A 23,606-nucleotide genomic window follows, 5' to 3' on the forward strand; every position below is an offset into this window, starting at 1 on the left:
ATTCTCACGCCCACTAGCAAATATATAATGGTGCCTGTTTCCCTAGAATCTTGCCAAAACAGCTTGTAGGCCAGTTTTATTTCTGCATCCATCTCATAGGTAAAAAAACATTGTATCACAAAGTGTTCTTATAGCTGTCTTTCATTTACGAGTTTGCACCCCTTTTCATACATTTAAGAACATTTCTAATTCTGTTTTTGTTTATTCATGTCCTGTGCTCTTTTCCTATTCAGTTTTTTTTTTTCCTATTGATTTCTAAGAGCTCAATATAAATTAAGGAAATTAGCTCTTTGGTGACAGGTGTGAGCAAAACACAGCGCTTCCCTCATCATCCAGTTACACGAGGGTAAAGTCGCAACCCACTATAGTCTCCCACCAACGGTGTACCCTAAACGTAATTCAGACTTTTTTAAAAACCTGCAGGCTCAATGAAGCAATCTGTGCTTTCTACAAAAGGGTCCCTAGATGGATATACTATCTCAGGAAGAATTTCAATGACCCCAGATTCTTCCTGTGCATAAAAAAAAGCACTAAAATCATTAACTTGAGGTATTTGTTCCTTGTGATTAGTATTAGTCTTTTATCAAGATGTATGCTTGACTGCATGTCTTTCCCTGCCGAAACCTTCGTATATATGGTGGTTCCTCCCCTACCTTTTTGGAGCAGTTTGTTTTGAGCTACTCACTGACAGGCTATCTCCCAGGTTTAGTCATCAGTAAGTCCCTGATCTCACAACTCTCATGTTGTGCATTTTTCTTTAAGTTGACAGAGGAGCTGCAAATTTTTTTCAACCACTTTGTCATCTGTCTTTTGGTTTTGCGCATAGTTTTTTTGTTTTGTCACGCAAAAGGTTTTGATGTTTATGTTGTCAAAATTATCAACCTTTCTTTGATGCCTTCCAGCTTTAAATTAGGATGACCTTCCTTACTCTAATAAAGGGATTTACCCATGTTTATTTTTAGAATTTTATGCATTCTATTTTTACATTTAATCTGAGTTTTTATATAGGCTAAAGATAACAGATGCATGAACAAAATTTTTCTTCTAAGTCCTTTTTGACTTAATAAGTCCAAAAAGCTCATATGATGATTCCAGAGCTAGATAATTAGAGTGCTCACTCTTGGTAAGCACATTTTGATGGTATTTTTAATGTCCTCTTGCAATGAAGCAACTTTACAGATCAAGGAAAGGTAAAATAATATTACGTTATAATTAAATGTGAAATGTTAAAAAAAAAAGACAACAGGCCCCAAATGGAATCACTTGTGCTAAGCCCACATCACCAAACCAGACTTAATACCTAAATTAATTAGTTTCAACTCTTCCCAGGAGTGGAATCTTAGACCAGTCAATCTGGAATTACCTGGTCAGCACTAGTGAGGTCATCTGCTTGACAGACCCTGCTGTCCCCTAAAGGAAGGTGACTTTGCCCCAATCATCTCCCTGCTAGCAACTTTCTAGCCCCACCCCCTCCTGCCTGTAAGTCTTTTATTTTGTATAGCTCTTTGGAGCTTCCTTCTGTTTACTAGATGGAAGGCTGCCCAATTCATGAGCTGTTGAATAAAGCCAGTAAAATCTTTAAAATTTATTCAGCTGAATTTCGTTGTTTTAACAGTAAGATACTCAAAGGATCTTTTAGCTCAAATAACCATTCTCCAAGTTGCTGGAAACTAAAGAATATTTTAAAATTAAATTAACACAGTGAGATATAATTACACACCTATCAGAATGGCTAAAATAAAAAAATTACCGACAATGCCAACTGCCGGCAAGGATGAGGAGAAACTGGATCTCTCATACACTGCTGATAGGAATGTAAAATGGTAGGAGGTCATGTTGGAAAACAGTTTCGTGGTTTCCTATAAAAATGCAGTTATCATATGATCCAGTAATTGTACTCCTGGGTATTATCCTAGAGAAACGAAAGCTTAAGTTCAAATAAAAACCTGCACACAAATGTTCATAGCAGCTTTATTCACAATAGTCAAAAACTGGAAACAATCTGGATGTCTTTCAGTAGGTGAATGGTTAAGCAACCATGGCATGTTGTGGGGACATGCCATGGTTGGTGTGGGGACCCACATGGAACCTCAGATTCCAATAAAGATTATTCCAAGCCAAAGACATTTGAGATTCAACAGATGCAGAAAAAAGTCTTCTTATCTGACTAAAAGAAGCAACACTGGGAAATGAGGCTACTGTAAATCCCCTCCTGGGGGACTTTATGGAAAAGACCACTCATACTTAAACACTGTTATCATCTTTCTTACCTCATATCTGTTCAAAAATCTGTTTGGTCTTTCCTAAAGAACCCTATTTGTTTTTCCCATAGAATCAATTTCTCCCCCCTCCCACTTCCCTACTAAGTATATAAACCTTTAACTTTATTTAATGAAGCTACTTCTTTTGTTGGCTTCCCTATGCATATCAAGTAAACCTTTTCCTCAGGTTAATCTGTCTTCTGTCAGTTTAATTTGCAGGCTCCACACGCTAAGCCCAAGAGAGTAGTTGTTTTTTCCTCCTTTACAATGGAATACTACTCAGCAATAAAAAGGAACCAAGTATGATTCAGGCAACAACTTGTTTGAATGTCATAATAATTATGTTGAATGTAAAAAGCCAATTCCAAAAGGTTACAAATACATGATTCCATTTACCTAATAATCTTGAAATGATACCATTATACAGGTGGGGAACAGATCAGTGGTTATCAAGGGTTAGAAACAGGTGGGGTGGTGGAGTAGGGATGTTGTGTAGTTATAAAAGGGTAAAACAGGGCTTCCCTGATGGTGCAATGGTTGAGAGTCCGCCTGCCGATGCAGGGGACATGGGTTCGTGCCCTGGTCCGGGAGGATCCCACGTGCTGCGGAGAAGCTGGGCCCCTGAGCCATGGTTGCTGAGCCTGCGCTCCACAACGGGAGAGGCCACAATAGTGAGAGGCCCGTGTACAGCAAAAAAAAAAAAAAAAAAAAAAAAAAAAAAAAAAAAGGGTAAAACAAGGGCTCCTTGTGCTGACGGAACTGTCCTGTAGTTTGACTGTAGTGGTGCATACATGTGATAAAACTGCACAGAAGTGTATAAATTTATGTGTAAAACTGGAGATACCTGAAAAAGATTGATGGTTTGCATCAATGTCAATTTCCTGGTTGTGATACTGTACTATAGTTTTGTACGATGTTACCTTTGGGGCAAATTGGATAAAGGGTGTGCAGCATCTCTTTGTATTAGTTCTTATAACTGCATGAGATTCTACAATTATCTACTGAAAAGAAATACTTTTAAAGAATTGTATCACTCCTCCCCCACACCCAAAAAAGTAAATTAAATTCCTTTAAAATTAGAGAAACCAAATGTTGTAACTTTAAAATTATAGGAATTGGTATGGTTTATGAGAATTATATCAATGATTTAGAAGAATTAATGAATTAACATTTTATTTCTTATGCTAAATACTGTGTACTGGTTGTTTAAAAGACATATATTTAGGAGGTATTCCAAAAAGGAAGTAGTAGAAAGAAGGTCCTTCATGTCAAGTTTTTATATAATAAAAAGGAGATTAAACACCAATGTGCTTAATTATGCTCATCGCTTGTTACCACTTTAGGGTAATTAACCTAAGCAAAATGAGAACAGTGATTTTCTGATGCTTTTATGCTCTGTGGATGTTAAGGGTTAACATTGCATATAAACAGTTCTGCAATAGGCCAATATTTAATACAGAATTTAGATTTGACAGCTATGGCTCACTGTGTAATCAGTAGATGTCAGAACTACACTGGACACACTTTCTCCTACTGCCTTAGGTGCTGAGGTAGGCAGAGTCATGCCGAGGCAAATTTCCCTTATAGCAAAGAATGATGATGAGGAGGTGTGATGAGGATTTGCTTATAAAGGCGAGCAGAATGTGCCACCCCTAAATATGCCACTTTGGCACACTGATCATTTTTTTAAAATAATTATTTATTTATTTTTGGCTGTGTTGGGTCTTCGTTGCTGTGAGCGGGCTTTCTCTCTAGTTGCAGCGGGCGGGGGCTACTCTTCATTGCCCTGTGAGGGCTTCTCATTGTGGTGGCTTCTCTTGTTGCAGAGCACAGGCTCTAGGCACGCAGGCTTTGGTAGCTGTGGCGCGTAGGCTCCAGAGCGCAGGCTCAGTAGTTGTGGCGCACGGCTTAGCTGCTCCGTGGCACGTGGGATCCTGGACCAGGGCTCGAACCCGAGTCCCCTGCATTGGCAGGCGGATTCTTAAACACTGCGCCATCAGGGAAGTCCCCACACTGATCATTTTGAATTAAAGATATTTAAGAAACAGCAGTGCAAGAAGGATACTGACCTCCTCTGTCCCCCCTGAAAACAGGAAATATCTCCCCTGTGAAAGGTACTCTCCCTCTACCAGGAGGGTAGAAGGCATCCTCATCACCAGAAACGGAATTGAGGGCAGAGAAGGCTGTATAAACAAAGCTTGTTACTTCTTCACTAATTAGCTACCCCAAGCCCAAACCTCTTTTTCTTGTCAGTTCTTCACAAATGTACCGTTTCTTTGTCTAAAGAGCATAAAAGCTTCAGGTTTTGGTCACTTCTTTGAGTCTCATATTTTTTATGGGCTCCTTTAAGTACAAAATTTGTTTTTCTCCTGTTAATCTGTCATGCCAATTTAATTATCAGACCAGCTAAAGAACCTAGAAGGGAAAAGGGGAACAGTTTTCCTCCCCTATACTTATTAATGCTGTTTTATCCTTCAGGGTTTATATGTTTTTGTTCAGTAAATTACACAATACTTATTTCTCTATGCCCTAATAGTTCAAGGACTCCCAGTCTTCTACTCAGCAACACTTTACTGAATTCTGACTAAACCTGGGATGTCCATTTTAAGATCTGACTTAAGTATTGCATACCTGACTTTAGATTTTAAAAGTTGATCCTGGGACTTCCCTGGTAGTGCAGTGGTTAAGAATTCGCCTGCCAATGCAGGGGACACGGGTTCAGCCCTGGTCCAGGAAGATCCCATATGACGCGGAGCAACTAAGCCTGTGCACCACAACTACTGAGCCTGCGCTCTAGAGCCCACGAGCCACAACTACTGAGTCTGCGTTCTAGAGCCCGCGAGCCACAACTACTGAAGCCCGCGTGCCTAGATCCCGTGCTCCACAAAAGAGAAGTTACCGCAATAAGATCGTGCACCACAACCAAGAGTAGCCCCCGCTCGCTGCAACTAGAGAAAGCCCGCGTGCAGCAATGAAGACCCAACACAGCCCACCCCCCCCAACCAAAAAAAAGAGTTTGATCGTTTCTGTTTTCATATGCCCAAGCCAAAACTTTGGCACCAGAATCTCTCTAATCCCTGCTTGCTTCCTCCCGAAACAGTAGCTTCTGTTTTCAGGTATTCTTGAAAACTACTAAACAGGTAACCTTTCCCTTCCATCAGTCTCAGGCTCCTCATTCCAGCCCCTAGTAGTTCCTAACAGTATCACCACCTTCTAGAAGAAGAGTAGACTGCCTCAGGAGTAGGCTAAATAAACCAAGACAGGGTACAGTGCCAGGAACCAGCATAAAGGAGACCCGTTTGCCTTCCGTGTGACCTTAGCCAAGTCAGCAAGTTCTCTTTCCCAAACGACCAGTGTACAAAAACGAAACCAGAGACTAACTTCCCTTTATTTCCAGAGGAATCTTAAAAGGTGGGATTATTAATGAACTTTTTTTTAAAATTGTGCAATTAACTTGGGTCCAATACCTTACCAGGTACTGGGAATTTCTTTGACCCACCCTCCTTTTCAGGGAAACCAGGCTGGTAGCAGAAAGAACAGTTAAGATAGAAGTAAGGACACCTGAGCTCCAGACCAGGTGTGGCATATTCCAGTGCCCCCAGGTGAACACCAAACTGAGTCAAGGGAGCACCAGAACCTCAAGCAGTTCTTCATGGTTCAATGGACCGAGTTCATGCGCTGCCTCAATTTTCAATCCGTATCTCCATAAATTGACCCTGGGTTAGGGGGCTGTATTTTGAACTTCTCAAAAAACACTTGCCTCTGCTTTCCTTGGGTTGTTTCCTTTACATGGCACAAACTCTGCTTGTATTTTTGCTCTTAAGAAAGGACTGAAATATCCCTCTACTTCTTTTGCTCCAATTCTGAATAAAGCATGTTTGTCACAAAGCCTCCTCTGATATCCTACATTTATTCTCCTTTTGCTTTGCCTTTCTTCACCATTTACCCAGAATGGTCTGTAATGTACTCCAAAGGCTGACTTGTACCCTCCTGTGCTTCCATTCCCTCACACGCCCCATCCCTCATCTGTGGCTTTGCCTGTCTCCTACTTCTCTAGCTCTTATTTTTCTGCTGCTCTCCAGATCCTCCTCCTGCCCAGCTTCCAAAACTCTCCAGGGGTACATTTTACTGACACTTTTTAAAGTCTAAAAGAGAATTAATTAATTTTCCTTCTGTTCCCCCTAAACTACGTTTCCTCCAGACATCCCAATCTTTGCCCACCACTAAGCCACTCCATTTAGAAAATGTGGAGTCCATCTAATTCCTCCATCTCAAGGTAATTATCAGCTCTTCTCAAGTCTATTAATGTATCTTCCTCGCTAACCGTCAGTGGTATCACCCTAGCTGAGGGCCTCGTTACACCACAGGTGAACTTTGGAAATGGGTCTAAGTGGTAGCTGTGCTTTTGAGTTCCTTCTGCAAGCTACTGACCATTTAGCTTGTAAAACTCTTTGGCAAACAGCACCTCAGAATCTCAACCGCTCCTGTTGGAATCTTGGAGATCGATTCGTATAGTCAACAAACTGGGTACAGCAAATAGGTTGAGAGTTTTTTACCAGGTTGTAAGGAGAATGGTCCCTTCTTCCCACCCTTCTGGAGCACACAATAGTACAGGTCTACACCAGCGGTACTCAATCAGGGGCAATTTTGCCTTTGGTTGTCACAACTCCGGGGTGCTAAACATCCTACAGTGCACAGGACAGCCTCCCACAATCGAGAATTATTTGGCCTCAAATGTCAACAGTGCCAAAGCTAAGAAACCCTGGTCTAGCACTTAGGAAGAAAGGAATCAAGACAAATGGGAAATGTAATCATTGGGGAAAAGCGACATCAGAGAAATGACATCTCTACAAAATGCCTCGAAAGATTCAAGACTCGGCAGCTTTCAGGACCCAATGGCCTGCAAAAGATATCTTACAGCTGTGTCTCTCCGACTCCATGCAAGGTGATTGCTCCGTCAAAGAAGCTTCTAGACCAGCCCCTAGCCCCCTTCTCACCAGCTGCCACTCCCAGCCCTCCTTACAGAAACTGAGGCCGGCTCGGCTAGAGGCCTGGAGAGAGGTCGGGGTCGGGGCCGGCCCGCGGTGAGGGGTCTGAGACCCGGCGGAGGGAGGGAAGCGCGGGCCCGGGACGTGGACTGGGCGCCCCAGTCCCGTCAGGGGAAGACCCCGCTGCCGGGGCCAAGGTCATTCGGGGCCCCCAAGACGCCCGCTGCGAGCGCACTTACCAGCGCGCAGCCGCGCAGCAGCCGAACCGTGGCTCCCTCCATCTGCGCCCCAGGACAAGCTCCCTCAAGAATCCCGGGAAGCGGCTCTGGCGAGCCTCCGGGCCGCACACCAATGCCTGGGGGCGAGTGGAGCCAGAGCCCCGCCCACAAACTCCCTTGTCCCGCCCCCTAGCCCTTACGGAAAGCCGAGATAGACAAACAGCTCCCTCTCCGCTTTCGCCCTGCTCACGCGAGAGTTAGGAAAGGCCGTGGGGCGGTAAGGGAACAGGAGACACAACAAACATGGCGGCGGTGACGAAGACGGCGGGGGCGACGGCGACAGCAGCGGCGTTGAACAAGGCGGTAGGGGTTACTCGGTGCGCCTGTCAGGAGGTAAGTAGCTGGTTACAGGCTCGGACGGCGGTGACACGGCTCAGGAGAGCGGTTAAGGAGGAGAACGGTTAAGAAGGAGCGGCGGGAGGAGAGAGCAGGGTGTTCGCGAGAGGCTGACTCCGCCCTGAACTCAGCCTCAGGGAAGGGGCGGGCGTGGTCGGTTGGTCGGCGGGGGTCACGATTCAGGACCTTCCTGGCCCGAGCGCGGAGGGTGCGGTGTCTGGCCGCGGGAGCCCCGAGGAAGCGAGCGGTCCCTGCGGTGGCGTCGCCGTCTGGTAGGGGCTTGGCGGCTCCTGGGTAGGGAGCTGTCTCTCGCTCTGACAGGTGGTCGTGGTGGTGGTGGGGCGCCCCGAGGTTTGCGTCTTCACCGGGTCCTGGGGCCAGGGGATCAGCCGAGGTGCGGGTCTCCTAGGTGTTCCGAATCCTGGTGAGGATGCCGCCCCGACGCCAGTTCCGGGCTACTCGTTGGGAGGACTTTTTAAAGCCTCCGTCTTTTATCTGACGGTGGTCCTTCCTAGATCCGTTTCTACTGCTTGTGCACTCTAATTTTGGGGAGATGTGAGGTTTGGGGAGGATTTTTCAGCGAAGAACTGTTGAAGTTCGTGAAGGATTTGTCTTTTAATAAACTGTCCGGCGTGCGAGTAGTCAAGCCATGCATCTAGTAAGTGCTGGGTAAATTGAATCTAAATAGAAGTTAAACCGGTTCCAGCTGCCACTAACCACGTGGCCCATTTAGTGTCCCCTTAGTGTGCTGTTTAGGCACGAAGAGGAGTGACAAGTGGGAGAAGTAAAGCCGTTTTAAATTGTGAGCTCCACAGAACTTCAGTTTGGAAGAAACACAACTTCCTTAGAACAACTTTTTAAATGTCTGGACTAACAATTTTACAAATCCCGTTTAATTTTGATTTATGTTGTGCATTCAACACAGCTACAGGTTAATACAAGTTTGGGAGTTTGTTGCAGCGAATTGAGACGTTTTGTGTTTTTTACCCCCAGGGGTCCCAAGTGTTTCCCAAGAAAACCCTAAGTGTTTTGAGTTGCGATAGAGAGGATAATAAAGATGGGAATCAGATGTGCTGTTATTGGGCGTGCCTGGTGGGTTTTCTTTTCTAAATCTTTTCTCACAAATGTTTCCGTGGGGCTAGGCTAGTACCTTGTTTTTATGCGATTGTAACTGTTCAGCAGTACTAAGCCTGAGCTCCTGAGCCTTTTAGAAGTGTACTACGAACAAATGAAGTTAATAACTTAATTTGGAAAGACAGTAACATTTTTGCCAAAAAATGAAATCCACCAGTGGAAAAAAAAACGATAGTCGCACTGATGCATGTTACTCTTTGGTGATTACTTGGAGCTTTTGCTGAAGTGAACCTGCTGCTTTGTTGTTTGTCTCTCAGCTTAGTTTTCTTTTCTGGTAGTGGTAAAATTGGCACAAGTTATTTTGTTAGCTTATTAAACCCGTAGATCCTAATTTTTTGTTACAAAGGTTTTGATTTGTGGTGTATTTTTCTTTGCAGACCTCTGTATGGCTTTTCAATTTTAGTTGAAATTCCCTCCATGGCCTTTTGGAGTCCTTTGGTGTATCTCCAGAGTAAATTTCGATTACTCTACATTTCATCCATGTTGGAGTGGCAAGAAAAAGGAGGAACTGATTTGGGGTGAAAAGGTTAGATTGTGTAACTCCTCTTTTTTATTTTTCCCAGCTTGTATTTATTTAAGTTTTACTTTTATATTATGTTTTCTGATTTCTCAGCACCTCATAATGTCCCTTTTTGCCTTCAGAGAATTGTTTTTTTGATGGTTATGTAATCAGAGGAAATGTGTTCTAATTCTTTTTGAAGTCCATGTTATTCTCTGTACAAACGAAACCTCATTTGTTAGACTTCTCCATTGATACGTATTCTATGGCAGAGTAAATCTTTCAGTGACCATAATTATTAAGCTATAAAAGTAAACACATTCAGGGGCTTCCCTGGTGGCGCATGGTTGAGAGTCCGCCTGCCGATGCAGGGGACACGGGTTCGTGCCCCGGTCCGGGAAGATCCCACATGCGGTGGAGCGGCTGGGCCTGTGAGCCATGGCCGCTGAGCCTGCGCGTCCGGAACCTGTGCTCCGCAACGGGAGAGGCCACAACACTGAGAGTCCCGCGTACTGCAAAAAAAAAAAAAAAAAACACATTCAATAGAACTGCAGTCACTTAATGTGTGTAGGCCTGCCTAAACCCCAAATTAAGTTACTGTATAAGGAAGTTAATTGTTAGTTACCTTATGTTTAATAACCCTACCAGAAATGGTAGATGAATAAAATAGATCCTACTATTGCCTAATCATGTTCTTCTCAAAATCTAGAGTTTGGGAGGAGGGTAGGTTAAAGAGCCCTTTCTGGTTCTTTTATCACCTCTATTTCATAGTTGTGGCTGTCTTCTAATTTGCATCATGATGCCTCTGTTTTACATTGTTTGCTCCTGCTTAAGAGGAGTTGGTTGTGTGTGTATTGATGGACAACTTGCCTTTTATGAGACTGAAGATCAGAGGACTTGAATATCAGAACCCAAGGAAGGTCAAGAATAGTTTGTTACCTGCTTAAAGATAAAGAAGTTTTTGTATTCTTTGTTCTTTGGGGATATCAAAGCTTATTTCTCAAATGCTTCTTTCTTCGCTAGCATGGGTAGTCTCTGGTTGTTTTCTAAGAACCTTATTTGTGAGTTTTGAATGGATGGTTTGGGAGAGCTATTGGCATAAAAATAATTTAGGTGCATTCTAGCCAGTTTCTTTATAGACATGTATCTATACCCCATGGAATACCATACCAACTTAACTTTAATCAGAGGGATCACAGGGAGGACTCAGAAATTTTGCTGTATCATAAGAAATGATAATCATAAAGTATGGGAATGAGAGCATTATAGTTTGCTGATTCCTAACGTAGATTTTTATGTTACATTCATAAAGATTTTAAAATTTATCACTGTCTTAGATGTATCTCTAGATACCAGTTAATTTATGGAGTTCTTAGATTAAACATTTGGTCCTAAGACTGATGATTACTTTATTAAAGACAGGAAGATGGTTTGGATACAAAACTTTTTTTTTGATATCAAGAAGTCTTCTGTAGTTTCAGAATTATTCTTTTTCTATTTATTGTGCTTAGAAATACTGACTTGAGATGGAGAAAGCTGGGGTTTGAACCATAGTGTCCCTCCGGATTTAGGCATCTTTCATGCATACTCATCTCTTCTGCAGACTTGAGCTCTGCAAGGGCCTATAATGCTGCATGGCGGGGAGGTGATGTAGGTCAAGTGGGCACAAAAATGCTTAGGGATGGAAAGACAAATTTTAAATCATTGCAGAATGTCTACAACTATAAACCATATCAGTATATTTAAAATTCTTACGAACAGAGTTTCTCTCAAGTTTACAATGTATCTTCCCTTTTTTCATTGGCATCCTTTATTGTTGTTTTTTTTAAGTCCATCATGCATTTTGATTGAAAATCGGCATGCAATTTTTGGCGGGGAACACAGTGAAACTTATAATGTGACAATGTGATAATAGCCAAGACTGTCAAAATATGCCAGTCGTTCTCTGTGATTAGGCTTATTTGAGTTCTTAAAACTTGAGATGCATGTATAAAAATATCATTTTCTTCTTAATGGCAGTCCTGTGCCTTTTTTTTCTGCATTATCACATGTACCTTAGCAGTGTTATGCTTTCTAATCAGGATTTGGTAAGCTTGATCTTGCTTATTGAAGCCTATCAAAGTATGTTCAGATATTTTCCAGTGGCAACATCAGTTTTCATGTGAACTGATTGGCAAGAGGTGATGCAAAGTTGCAATGAAATACCAGGATTTCTTTCTAAATTATAGGTTTTATAATCAGAACACAGACAATCTGTAGGGCCTTACAGCTTTTACAATTTAGAAAACAACTTCCCACATCTTATTCTTTTCTTTTTTGGGGGGCGGGGGAGAGGTATCTCCCTGTCCTTACACCTTTTATTACTTTTTTCCTTTTTATATTGTGGGGTCTTTACCTGCTGCTGTACTGTGTTGAATAGCTGTAGTGATGCAAGCATCCTTGCCTTTTTGATTCTAAAGGAATGCATCTAAATTTTCTCCATTGTGATGTAGATTTTTGGAAGCTAGCCTTTAGCAGCTTGAGAAAGTGAAAACAATTCTAAGTTGGAGTAAATTGCTCTGTTGTTTCCTTGCACCCGGTGTTGCCTTTGATACTCAATATCTGATTGTTTTTCTTATGTGGATGGGCTGCTCTTCCTCACTAGAAAGTTTCATGTTATTCTCTTTGACCTTGAGATTTTAAAATTTCACAATAATGTGTCTAAGTGTTATTTATTGTTATTTAATCTATTTTGCACTCTATGAACCCTTTCAGATTGAATTGAAAGGAATCTTTAATTCTGGAAATTTCTTGATCATTTTTTTAAAAAGCATTTCTCTTCTTTATTTTCTCTGTCTTTTCGGAACTCATTCTTCATCTTTATCTGCTATATTTCTTACCTTTTTATGTATACTTTTACATTGCTCCCCATCCCTGTATGTTTTGAGGTATGGGTTTTCTTTTTCAGTTTTGTTGAGATATAATCTTATTATAGATTATTTTTTAATTTTATCCCCCTCCCCCCGCCGGTACGCGGGCCTCTCAGTGTTGTGGCCTCTCCCGTTGCGGATCACAGGCTCCAGACGCGCAGGCTCAGCGGCCATGGCTCACGGACCCAGCCACTCCGCGGCATGTGGGATCTTCCCGGACTGGGGCACAAATCTTATTCTTGGTAATCTTTTTCATTGGAGCCGACTGGCCCACTTTTTTCCTCCCTAACCAGAGGGCAAATTTTAAAGGACAGATAATCGGCAGAATCAAGTATAGTCATAAAACGAATACTAATCAGTGTTTAGGAAACAGGAGCTGTTCAAGTCAGCTAGGTAAGATGGGAAAAGAAGCAACTGAAACAAACTTGTTCAGAAACCAGCAGTAATCCTTAAGATTGAGAAAGCAGAGCCAGACTAAAGCAAGTGATTTAAAGAGGTGGCCTAAAAGAGTAAAATAAGAAGAGTTGGGGAAATTGTACATTGATTTGGGAAATTGCAAATTGCGATATGTGAATAATTGAGACTAAGGTGGACCATACCATGTTTGTTTCATTGTAATTAAAAAAGAGATATATACAATGGTAACATAAGACACTTGGAATCTGGGACAGTGAGGAATTTCTTAATCCAAGGTATAACCATTTTTGACTGCAGAAATAGCTGCTGTCGTCTGAAAACATGCCATAAACTACACATCTTGCGAGATACTTTACACGTATCTGTAAAACTTAAAACAGCACTGCAAATTGGTATTATTATCTCATTTTACAAAGTAGGAAACTAAGGCTAGAGAAGACCCTGTTCAGAGTCTTTAAGCTCGTAAGTTTGACCTAATAACATAATATTCTGTTGATGCAGAGGACAGATTTTCAGTAGCTTCAACTTTCTAGAAAACAGTGAAAAGAGATAGTAATAATAATAAACCCCTAGGCATCTTCTAAGAAGGGAGGAAAGGAACTATTCATACGTGTTGCATCAAGAAAAATGAGAATTTGGTCACCTGCAGGTTCTTATTTGGCTAAATGTGTTCAGAGTAAAGAACAAATTAAATATAAGAAGAGAGGAAGACAAGAAATACAGAAGTAAAATATATCAGTCTGGGGCCAGTAAACAAGGGAAACCAAAACTAGCCCTGTGTTCCTTATTAGTTCCTAATTAGTTCCTATTAGTTCCTAATAAGGAACTGATCGTTACACAGTTCAATGATCTATAGTAGCAACACAGCCAAGGTAGTCTGACAATAAGGAAAAAAAAAAATTAAACAAAAATATCACTGATGCTGATGTACAGAGAATAAGCCTCATGTCAGATTTTGTAGTCATAAACTAAACTGGTCCTCACATAGGTTTATAGCCCAAATTTGCAAATCAAATAACCAAAAAGTTTTCTAGTAAGAACAAGCTGAGGAAGTCTAGCACCTAGGAGACAACAATTATAAAATCTCAAGAACAGAGAATCCAGAAGTAGAATCACATATATAATCACCTGATTAGAAAGGTGATAAAAGAGTCTAGTGGAGAAAGACTGGTCTATTAAATGCATGTTGTTAGGACAGTTGGATGTCTCATTGGGGAAAAAATATATTTTGATTCTTACTTCACCATACACAAAGCTCAATTCCAGATAAAAATATGAAAGGTAAAAAAAAAAATAAAATTTTTAGAAGAAAATACAGGAGAACATCTGCGTGTAAAATATAGGCAAGGACACCAACAACTAACTGTAAAGGGTGGTGGTGGGGAAATGGGTAAATTGGACTATATTAAGAACGTCTGTTCATCAAAAGTTACCATTAAAATGAAAAGGAGGCAACCACAGAGTGGGAGAAGTCCTTAACATATACATATCTAATAAAGAACCCATATCCAGAATATTTGATGAACTCTTACATATTACTTAGAAAAAGATGGACAACCTAATAGAAAAATGAACGTGAACAGATACTTAACTGGGTATGAAATAGAGGTTATCTAAGTGGGTAATTGAAGTACACAGCTTAATTAATTGTCAAGCCATACAAATTAAAACCAGTGCGATACCACTGTACACCCACCAGGGTGGCTAAAATGAAAAAGGCAAAAAAATACCTGAGTGTTGGTGAGGACGTGTAGCAACAAAACTCTTGTCCCCCACTGGTGGGAGTGTAAATTGGTACAGTCACTTTGAAAAACTATTTGGCATTATCTAAAGCTGAATATATGCAAACCTGGTGGCCCAGCAATTTCAGAAGTCAGGGTTATGGAGCCCTTGCTGGTGCACGGGGGGGATTAGTACTGGAAGGGTGCACAGGGGGGCTCCTGGGATGCTGGTAGCCTTCTGTTTCTTGACATTGGTGCTGATTTTAGGGATGTGTTCATTTTGTGATGATTCATCGAGCTCTACCTTTAGGATTGATGTGCTTTTCTGTGTGTATGTTATGCTTTGAGAAAAGATTAAGCATATATACAGAGAAGTGACTAATCTTTAGCTTTAAATGCCTGCTACTGGCTATTAAAGATGAGAACTTGGGCTTCCCTGGTGGCGCAGTGGTTGAGAGTCCGCCTGCCGATGCAGGGGACACGGGTTCTTGCCCCAGTCCGGGAAGATCCCACATGCTGCGAAGCGGCTGGGCCCGTGAGCCATGGCCGCTGGGCCTGCGCGTCCGGAGCCTGTGCTCCGCAACAGGAGAGGCCACAACAGTGAGAGGCCCGCGTACGGCAAAAAAAAAAAAAAAAAAAAAATGAGAACTTTTTTAGACAGTAAATTACTCATTAAATAGTTGGGTTTAGGGAAGGTAATTTTTAGCATATGGCATATTTAAGAAGACCATATACATTTACATAAATATATTTTTATTGGAAGAAAAAGACCTGTTGTCTCCTAGGTGCTAGACTTCCTCAGCTTGTTCTTACTAGAAAACTTTTTGGTTATTTGATTTGCGAATTTGGGCTATAAACCTATGTGAGGACCAGTTTAGTTTATGACTACAAAATCTGACATGAGGCTTATTCTCTGTACATCAGCATCAGTGATATTTTTGTTAAATTTTTTTTTTTTCCTTATTGTCAGAATGAGTTGGATGATGGGTGGTGGCAGAGGTAGTGATTTGGATTTCTAGGGCAGGGGTCAGGAAACTGTAGCCCATAGGCCAAACCTGGCTCTGTTCCTGTTTTTGTAAAGCTTTATTGGAACACGGTCACACTTATTCCTTTACATATTGTCTGTGGCTGCTTTTAACTATAATGACAGTTGAGTGGTTGCAGCTGAGACCGCATGACCTGCAAAGGCTAAAATATTTACTGTGTGGTCTTTTACAGAAAGTTTGCCACCCCCTGTTGTAGATCACCTACTTCTAGAGTACTCATTCATGTGAACCCTATGTTTTAAGAGCATTTGCTGTCCGATATGATAGTCACTAGCCACGTGTAGCTATTTCACTTTTAAATTAATAAAATAAGAAACTCAAGTCATTTGTATTAGCGACATTTAAGCCCTCAGTAGCTACATGTGGCTGGTAGCGACCGGATTGGACACGCAGGTATGCTCCATGTCCATCATCCACAAATGCTCTGCCACGGCCCCGATTGAGCCACTTGGTTTCTCTGCTGTCTCATTCATTGATAATCCCTGCTGATATGCCTGTTTCTTTCTTCTGAATTTTCTCTTTTTTCCTCTCTTTGTAATTTCTTTCTATCCTCTAAAAACTAAGTTTGAATCCCAGTTTATTTAAATATTAAATATATTAATTGTTCACCATTTTGTGTTTCTTTAGTTCATCAGGAAGATTATAAGATACTTAAAGGTGGGGACTGTGTTCTCTGTGGCTTTGTAGTGCCTGGCACATAATAATCTTTGTCACTGTTGTTGTTTTAATACGTACTGTATCTCCCTAAATAACGTAAAATTATTTCATTTTTTCCCCCATAGGTATAACGAACTGTAAACTAAAAAAAAAAAATTAAAAAAAATAAAAAGCAAAGATGGGTGAAAAGAAACCAGAGCCTTTGGACTTTGTGAAAGATTTCCAGGAATACCTGACTCAGCAGACCCATCATGTCAACATGATTTCTGGATCAGTTAGTGGGGACAAAGAAGCAGAGGCTCTTCAGGGAGGTAGACTTATCTTAATACTATTAAATAATTCACTTTTTACAAATATATTAGTGTTTGTGTGTCATTACCCGTAGTATGAAGCCCACTACTATTCACTAATGTGGATCATTCCGTTTTTCCTAGAAAGATAGGGGCAATTTTTTTCCCCTTCTTTAAACATGCCAAGTTTTTGCTGAGGGAAAGTAAAGCTCCAGCAGGGCTTACTGTGGCCCAGAGATGCATTATGGTCTTGTGGGAAGGTTAGGGGTTCTAAATTCCCTTCCCATTCTCCCGGTTCTGCTAACTAACAGCAGACACAAGGAACCAAAAGGGGGTCCAGCTTCATTACACAAGGGGTTTGGCCATTAGGAAATCTGGGTTAGACCTGAGACAAAATAGGGGTTTCTGTTTCTTCTCTTAAAATGAAGAGAAGGCCAACCATGTATACCCACCTAGGAGGAGAAATCAGAGTAGAGAAAGCAGTGACCTACTTGAGCCTATTCTACCTGACCTACAGACAGACTGTCTGGTTTGCTTACTACACGAAGACTGGAATCTATTTGTGAACTTAGCTCAGGAGGTAGCAAACTACAGGCAGTGGGCCCCATCTGGACTGCTGTTTTTACACGACCTGCAAGCTAAGAGTGGTTTCTACATTTTTAAATTGTTGGGGTGTGGGGGAAACAAAAGAAAAATAATGTCATGATGTGAAAATTAGATGAAATTCCAACTTCAGCATCCATAAATAAAGTCTTATTGAAACATTGCCATGCTTGCTTGTTTACCTGTTTTCTATAGCTGTTTTTGAGTTACAACAGCAGAGTTGAGTAGCTGGGATAGAGATCATGTGGCCCACAAAGCCTAAAGTATTTGCTATCTGACGTTTATAGGAAAAATTTGCTAACCCTTGACCTAGGTGGTCTAGGGCCTTGTAATCCAGGGACCAGCAACAGCAGAGACCGGGCATCACCTGGGAGCTTGTGAGAGGTGCAAAACGTCAGGTGCCACCCCAAATCTCCTGAATCAGAAGCTGTATTTTAATACAATCCCCAAGTGATTTCGTATACATATTCTGTTTCAGGAGTTACTGGCTTGGGAAAGCAATGGGAGAAGGGGGGACACTGAGCCTTGCTGTCCCTCCAGTGCAACGGACCTGTTGGATGTTGGACTTGCACCAACTAGCAAAGTCACTTCTCCTAGTGAAGGAAAGAGGAAACAGAGCAAAGGGCTTGAATTGTCTGCACCTGCACCGCTACCTCCTGCAGATGGAGTAGAAGTGCTTTTCCCGTGAAGCTGTAGGAACAGACATTTCCCTCTTAATACTTTAGTGTACAATTCTTGGACTGAGATCCAAGAGAGCAGGGTTGTGGTCCCCCGTGTGTTGGTTTTCCAGATTATGAGCACTTGCCCCTTCAGTTTCTTTATCTATACAAAGAAGTAGTTTGATTAAAAGCAAACAGCCAAACATCTCTTAACTCCGAAATTCTTACAGATCATAACATTCAGAGGTATCAGATACAATATTGCCCTATATGTGCTTAATTAGAATTTTAAGATCCTAAATGCAACCCAGAATCTAGAACATATGTGTAAGCTGAGTGGAACTGCAAAACTCAACATTAATTGTTTTAGATTAAATAGATTAGGATTTGGGGAGATGATCATGACTGCCCATTGTATTTGTAGAAGTGGCTAGAATCTTAAACGTGTAACTGCCATCACTGTTTACCCCCCTCTGTCTCCTTATCTGTCAAATAAATACCATACCTTGTTACCTTACTCAAAAGTATGTTGAGGACTGATAGAATTTATGTGTTAGTAATTTGAAATCCCCCAATAGAATACTGCTTTTGTATAAAGTTAACCTCAGTTCAGAAAGGCTGTGATTTTTGTGAATTTAACTTTTGTGCTAAGCAAACTGTCAATTTATGAAAGATTTTCTACCACTCCACACTAAATTGCTAAATTGAGTTGATTCTGAGATGCATAATTTCTTTTGCTATATTTGTTTATAGCTGGAACAGATGGTGATCAAAATGGACTTGATCACCCATCTGTTGAAGTTTCCCTGGATGAAAACTCAGGAATGTTAGTAGACGGGTTTGAAAGGACCTTTGATGGGAAGCTCAAGTGTCGGTACTGCAACTATGCCAGCAAAGGCACCGCACGGCTCATTGAACACATTAGAATCCACACAGGTAACGGAGAAGTGGCTGGAGAGGGCATTTCTTTACGGGCAGGTTGATCTATCATATAAATAGTTGTGATAGTTTGAAAATGAAGGTGGATGTAAGGTTTGAATAAATGGAGAAGTGACTCCATTTTTGCACAGCAATAGCAGCATCCAAGGAAGTGAGGCCCCTTGTACAGCTTCCCCTTCCTTAGCCATCTTCCTTCTGAATCTAAATAATCTCAGCATCTGTCTGCTTCTCAGGTTGGGCAGGTTAATGCTGAAGACAGCATGAAGTGATAAAATGTTTTTATCTTTATCCTTACTAAGTACGTTTCCTTTGCAGACCAGGGAAAAGGTTTCTGTACGGTTGCAGGCTACACTGCTAACCCTCAGATGCCACCTTAGCCATCCCTTCTGTGAAAGGGATTCATTCCACTAGTCCGTATAGTATAAAGGTGGTTATATGCAGGTTTATTAATAAATTTTAATAATTTTTTTGCAAATGTGTTATTCTGAAAAGCATTTTATTTTTTGATCAATTTCTAAATCTAATGAATGGACAAAATATGAAACTTTTCATAAATGAGCTACTCTTGCAGTTTCTCCCCATTTTTCTTTTTAAACAGGTGAGAAACCTCATAGATGTCACTTATGTCCATTTGCATCTGCTTATGAGCGTCATCTGGAAGCCCATATGCGTTCCCATACAGGAGAAAAACCATATAAATGTGAATTGTGTTCCTTCCGCTGCAGTGATCGAAGTAACCTGTCGCATCATCGAAGGCGCAAGCATAAAATGGTACCAATTAAAGGTACTAGGTCTTCCTTAAGCAGCAAGAAGATGTGGGGGGTTTTACAGAAGAAAACAAGCAATCTGGGCTATAGCAGACGAGCACTGATCAACTTAAGCCCACCTTCCATGGTGGTTCAGAAGCCAGACTACCTTAATGACTTTACCCATGAAATCCCGAATATCCAGACTGACTCCTATGAAAGTATGGCAAAACCCACACCAGCTGGTGGCCTGCCAAGGGACCCCCAAGAACTCATGGTTGACAACCCTTTAAACCAGCTGTCAACTCTAGCAGGACAGTTGTCCAGTTTGCCACCTGAAAACCAAAACCCCGCATCCCCTGATGTAGTTCCCTGCCCTGATGAGAAGCCTTTCATGATGCAGCAGCCCTCTGCTCAAGCAGTAGTTTCTGCCGTGTCAGCCAGTATTCCTCAGAGCTCCTCTCCCACTAGCCCTGAAGCTCGGCCATCACATAGTCAGAGGAACTATAGTCCGGTGGCAGGTCCGAGCAGTGAACCAAGTGCTCACACGAGTACTCCCAGCATGGGAAACAGTCAGCCAAGCACTCCAGCTCCGACCCTGCCGGTCCAGGACCCTCAGCTTCTACACCACTGCCAGCACTGTGACATGTACTTTGCCGACAATATCCTTTACACTATTCATATGGGATGTCATGGGTATGAAAATCCTTTTCAGTGTAACATATGTGGATGCAAATGTAAAAACAAGTATGATTTTGCCTGTCATTTTGCAAGAGGGCAACATAACCAACACTGATGGGAAACAATCACGTTACGCTTTACTTGGTTTGCCTTTTTGTGTTTTGTAGTTTACTGTTGTTTTCTGCAGGGGAGGGGTAGGGGGTGTCGTCCCTATTAAGGTGTTGCTAATTTAAAGTCTTATACATACAGAGTATAAATTTGACAGTGGAAACAAAAATTTTTTTTTCTTCCATAAAAACCTCATCAGGGTCATTTATGTATTAGAACAGTTGGACACGTTGGTGTCTGTTTTTTCCTTTCATTTAGACATTTGAGAATTGGAGTGCAATGATAATCTTACAAGTGGTCATTTAAATTTCTCACATTTATGGTCCATAAAAACTTCAAGGCTGATAGATACCCTTGATTTCAACATCTACACTGCAGCTAGATGTTATTTCTGCCATAATTTCAAAATGGTAAATTACTTTCTCTTACAAAATCTGTTACAATTTATTTCAATGTTTAGTGGAGGAATTGCCTTGAAAATTGCCATTAATTAAAAACTATTTAGTAAACATAGCTTAGTTGAATCAGTAGTTTAATTTCAACTGATAATAGTAAAGCAATTTCAGTGTAGTAAATCTTTCTTTTTTCCATAAGGGAAAATAAAAAACATTTAATTCTTTTAAAATTAAAGTTATAAAAATAGGTAAAAGTTCTGAAAAGAAATGAAACTTAAGACTTTAAATTGAAAATGGAGTTTAATATTTAAAATACCTGCCTATTCAACTTGTAGTTTAAACACACAGCAATTTTCCATTGGATTCTTTTTATTATACTTGTAATTTATTTTAAAAACTACAGGTAAATATATGAGAACGCTAGAAATATCAGAGGATTATCTATGAAGATGCCTTTTTTCCTTTTAATCTGAACTGTTCATTTAAATCTTCATTCTGATGTTACACGGGAGGTTGATAACGATACTGAGGATCTGTTATTCCTTCTATTCCTTTGATGACCAAAGAGGTACAGTGGAAGTCATCCATCTTTTTCCTAGGAAATGCGGTCCTTCCTGCCAAAATCTGAAGTTTCCTTTTCCTGCCTTCTATCCATTTATTGCCCATAATTTTCAAGAAAAGGTAGGTATAGAAACACATGGGAAAGTGTGATGGTGAAGTGATATTTACAAAAATGAGAACATATGTCCAAAATGAATTCTGGACTCCTCTTCAGAATTGGCCATTTAAGATATTTTCTGTGAATTCAAGTTGTAATGCTTATTTGCAGTTTTACCAGTCTTTAATGTACAGCAAGAAAACTATATAAAACTGTGAATTGAATCATCATTAGTAGAAGAGGATAAAAAAAAGTGTGGAAATAGATATAAAAATGAATTTAAACATGATACTTAATTTGTTTACAGAAATAAAACTTGCTGTATAAATCCGCAGTAATTAGTTTTGACTAGGAGGCTGTTTTTGTGTAATAAGTAGCGTACTCTGAGGACAGCTTGGTCAAACAATAAAATATATTGTTACTAACTGTTGGTTTCTGTGTACTTTGCAAAATTTTTATTTTTAATTTGGTTCAAATCTTGAAAGTTACTAATTGGCTTCTTAAGCAAGTATTCTAACTATTAAGCATTATAACTAAGAAGGACTTCTACACTTAATAGTAAGTGAAAGGGTAATGTTGATGGTATAAGTCCACAAAAACCCCCCAGTGCCAAGTTAATGCATCTTCTGCCCTCCCTTCCAAATGCTAGAAAGCCATTAAAATGAGTTCTGTGGTTTAATATCCAATCTAAACGAATCTCCATCGCATTGTTGAAAAAGCAGCATCAAGGAGTTTCTGGAAACAAATCTTGTCAATCTGAGGCTTGTGAATGTAAAGTGTGCAGCCTGTTCTGCTCTGTTGCTTGGAGCGCTCGCTGCTCAGATCACTTTTAGTGCAGCCATTTCCCAGTGTGTAGCTTGGCCCTCATATGTATATATTGTCAGAAACAAGTTGCTGTCATTTGGAAGCTTTTGTGGTTATTTTTTTTCTTCTATTTTATTCTTCATATAAAAGCAATACCACAAAATAGAAAATGAAAGTTTTCATTAAACAAAAAAGAACTCTCATGTTAAAACCAGTCTATTAACTGTATATTCTGGGCCAAATAGTGACAAATACATTTTTTTTCTGACAACTAAAGAGAGATGTTTTGAAAGTACATTTTAGTTCAAACAGATTTTTTTTCACAATTGCAAACTAGAATGTATAATTTTAAAATTCCTAGGACTTAAAGAGCACAGTTGTATTCCAAAGGTATCGATGCTTGAAAGCTGTAGTTAATTCTAAATGCACTAAAGTTTTTGAAGCAGATCTACCTTAGAAACTTTTTTAGTATTGTATTTTTAAAAATATTTAGGATTTTATTTAAATTTTTTGTGAGTTAAATTCTGTATTGGAAAGATGTTAGTATCTTCTATTAAGTATTGAATATGTTTCTCCCATTTTATTTTTAATCAAATATTTTATAGAAATGAGTTCAGAAAAGTTTAACATGCACTATTTATAATACTTTGCTGTTAACAGGCAATGTTCTGAAACTAAATTTATTTTTGTTCAGTGAACATAAGTTTAGATTTTTAAAGTTGGTAGATACTTTATCTCCACTAATATTTTTTTAAGAAACTGTGAAGAGATTAACAGGGAGTAATTTTATTTCAGATTTTATGAATATAGTATGTAGCTACAACTTCTTGAAATTCAAGTAAAGGTTAGACTTTTACTTTGAAAAAATTTCACTGGATATTTTCCAGTGCTATTTCATTTTAGAAATAAGTGTTTGCCATTCATCTGCAGAACTGTTTGACAAAGGGAATATTACTAAAAAAATGTTCAGAGATAAACCTCATTTAAGTTCTACAAAAATATTTATCAAATGGATGTATTATTTTTAAAAAAATTCCCTGCTAAGGACTTTTCATTAATTAGTCTTAGAGGGTATATGGTTTCTAGAACTTGGTTTTGTTAATATGTACTTTGATGTCAAGAACGTATTTTGTATGTAAAACATAAAACTTGAGTATGGTTGCAAAACACACTATTGTTTAGGGATTCCAGAAAGCAGTTTAATGCTGAAATAACTCTATCTAGTATGTAGTTCATATTGTGAATGAAGCTTTGCTTTTGTAATATATGAATAAAAAATAACACTTTTTAATGACCTCGATTTTTCTTTTTTGAAAACTAGGATCCAATTAGTTTTTTAAATAATTTTCCAGTGTGTAAAATGTTAATTTTTTTTGATTTTATGGCTACCTTGGTTTGGATTTGTAGAGTGCCTTACCCATGAGAAGATGTTGCATGAGTTAAAAGCAAAAACAGTTCAATAATGAGCATCTTGTCT

General features: G+C 40.0%; 2 protein-coding genes across 6 annotated transcripts in view; one reads left to right on the forward strand and one right to left on the reverse strand.

The window, feature by feature from the left end:
- Window positions 1-7,597, reverse strand: part of ACADSB (acyl-CoA dehydrogenase short/branched chain) — a 46,024-nt gene extending 38,427 nt beyond the window's left edge. For all 5 annotated transcript variants that reach the window (XR_013824193.1, XR_013824194.1, XM_079899340.1 and 2 more), the window contains exon 1: window positions 7,489-7,597. Coding sequence is in view for 3 of the 5 variants with exons in the window: in XM_079899340.1 (XP_079755466.1) it covers window positions 7,489-7,530 (42 nt within the window). In the remaining 2 variants the exon portion in view is untranslated. The remainder of the gene's footprint in view (window positions 1-7,488) is intronic.
- A 109-nt stretch (window positions 7,598-7,706) lies between these two features.
- IKZF5 (IKAROS family zinc finger 5) lies at window positions 7,707-23,528 on the forward strand. Its single transcript, XM_079900070.1, has 5 exons — window positions 7,707-7,860; window positions 9,375-9,523; window positions 16,372-16,557; window positions 18,552-18,734; window positions 19,336-23,528. Exons 3-5 carry the CDS (start codon window positions 16,425-16,427, stop codon window positions 20,277-20,279), a joined length of 1,260 nt encoding a protein of 419 aa, XP_079756196.1. The 5' UTR covers window positions 7,707-7,860; window positions 9,375-9,523; window positions 16,372-16,424; the 3' UTR covers window positions 20,280-23,528.
- The last annotated feature ends 78 nt before the right edge of the window (window positions 23,529-23,606 follow it).

Source organism: Stenella coeruleoalba (genome assembly GCF_951394435.1).
Source record: "Stenella coeruleoalba genome assembly, chromosome: 16".
NCBI lineage: Eukaryota > Metazoa > Chordata > Mammalia > Artiodactyla > Delphinidae > Stenella > Stenella coeruleoalba.

Excerpts from the sequence above, each read along its gene's own strand:
- IKZF5 (XM_079900070.1), top strand. The coding sequence starts at position 16,425 with ATGGGTGAAAAGAAACCAGAGCCTTTGGACTTTGTGAAAGATTTCCAG. Across the intron at positions 16,558-18,551 it reads AGCAGAGGCTCTTCAGGGAG|CTGGAACAGATGGTGATCAA; the intron begins GTAGACTTATCT and ends ATTTGTTTATAG. Across the intron at positions 18,735-19,335 it reads ACACATTAGAATCCACACAG|GTGAGAAACCTCATAGATGT; the intron begins GTAACGGAGAAG and ends CTTTTTAAACAG.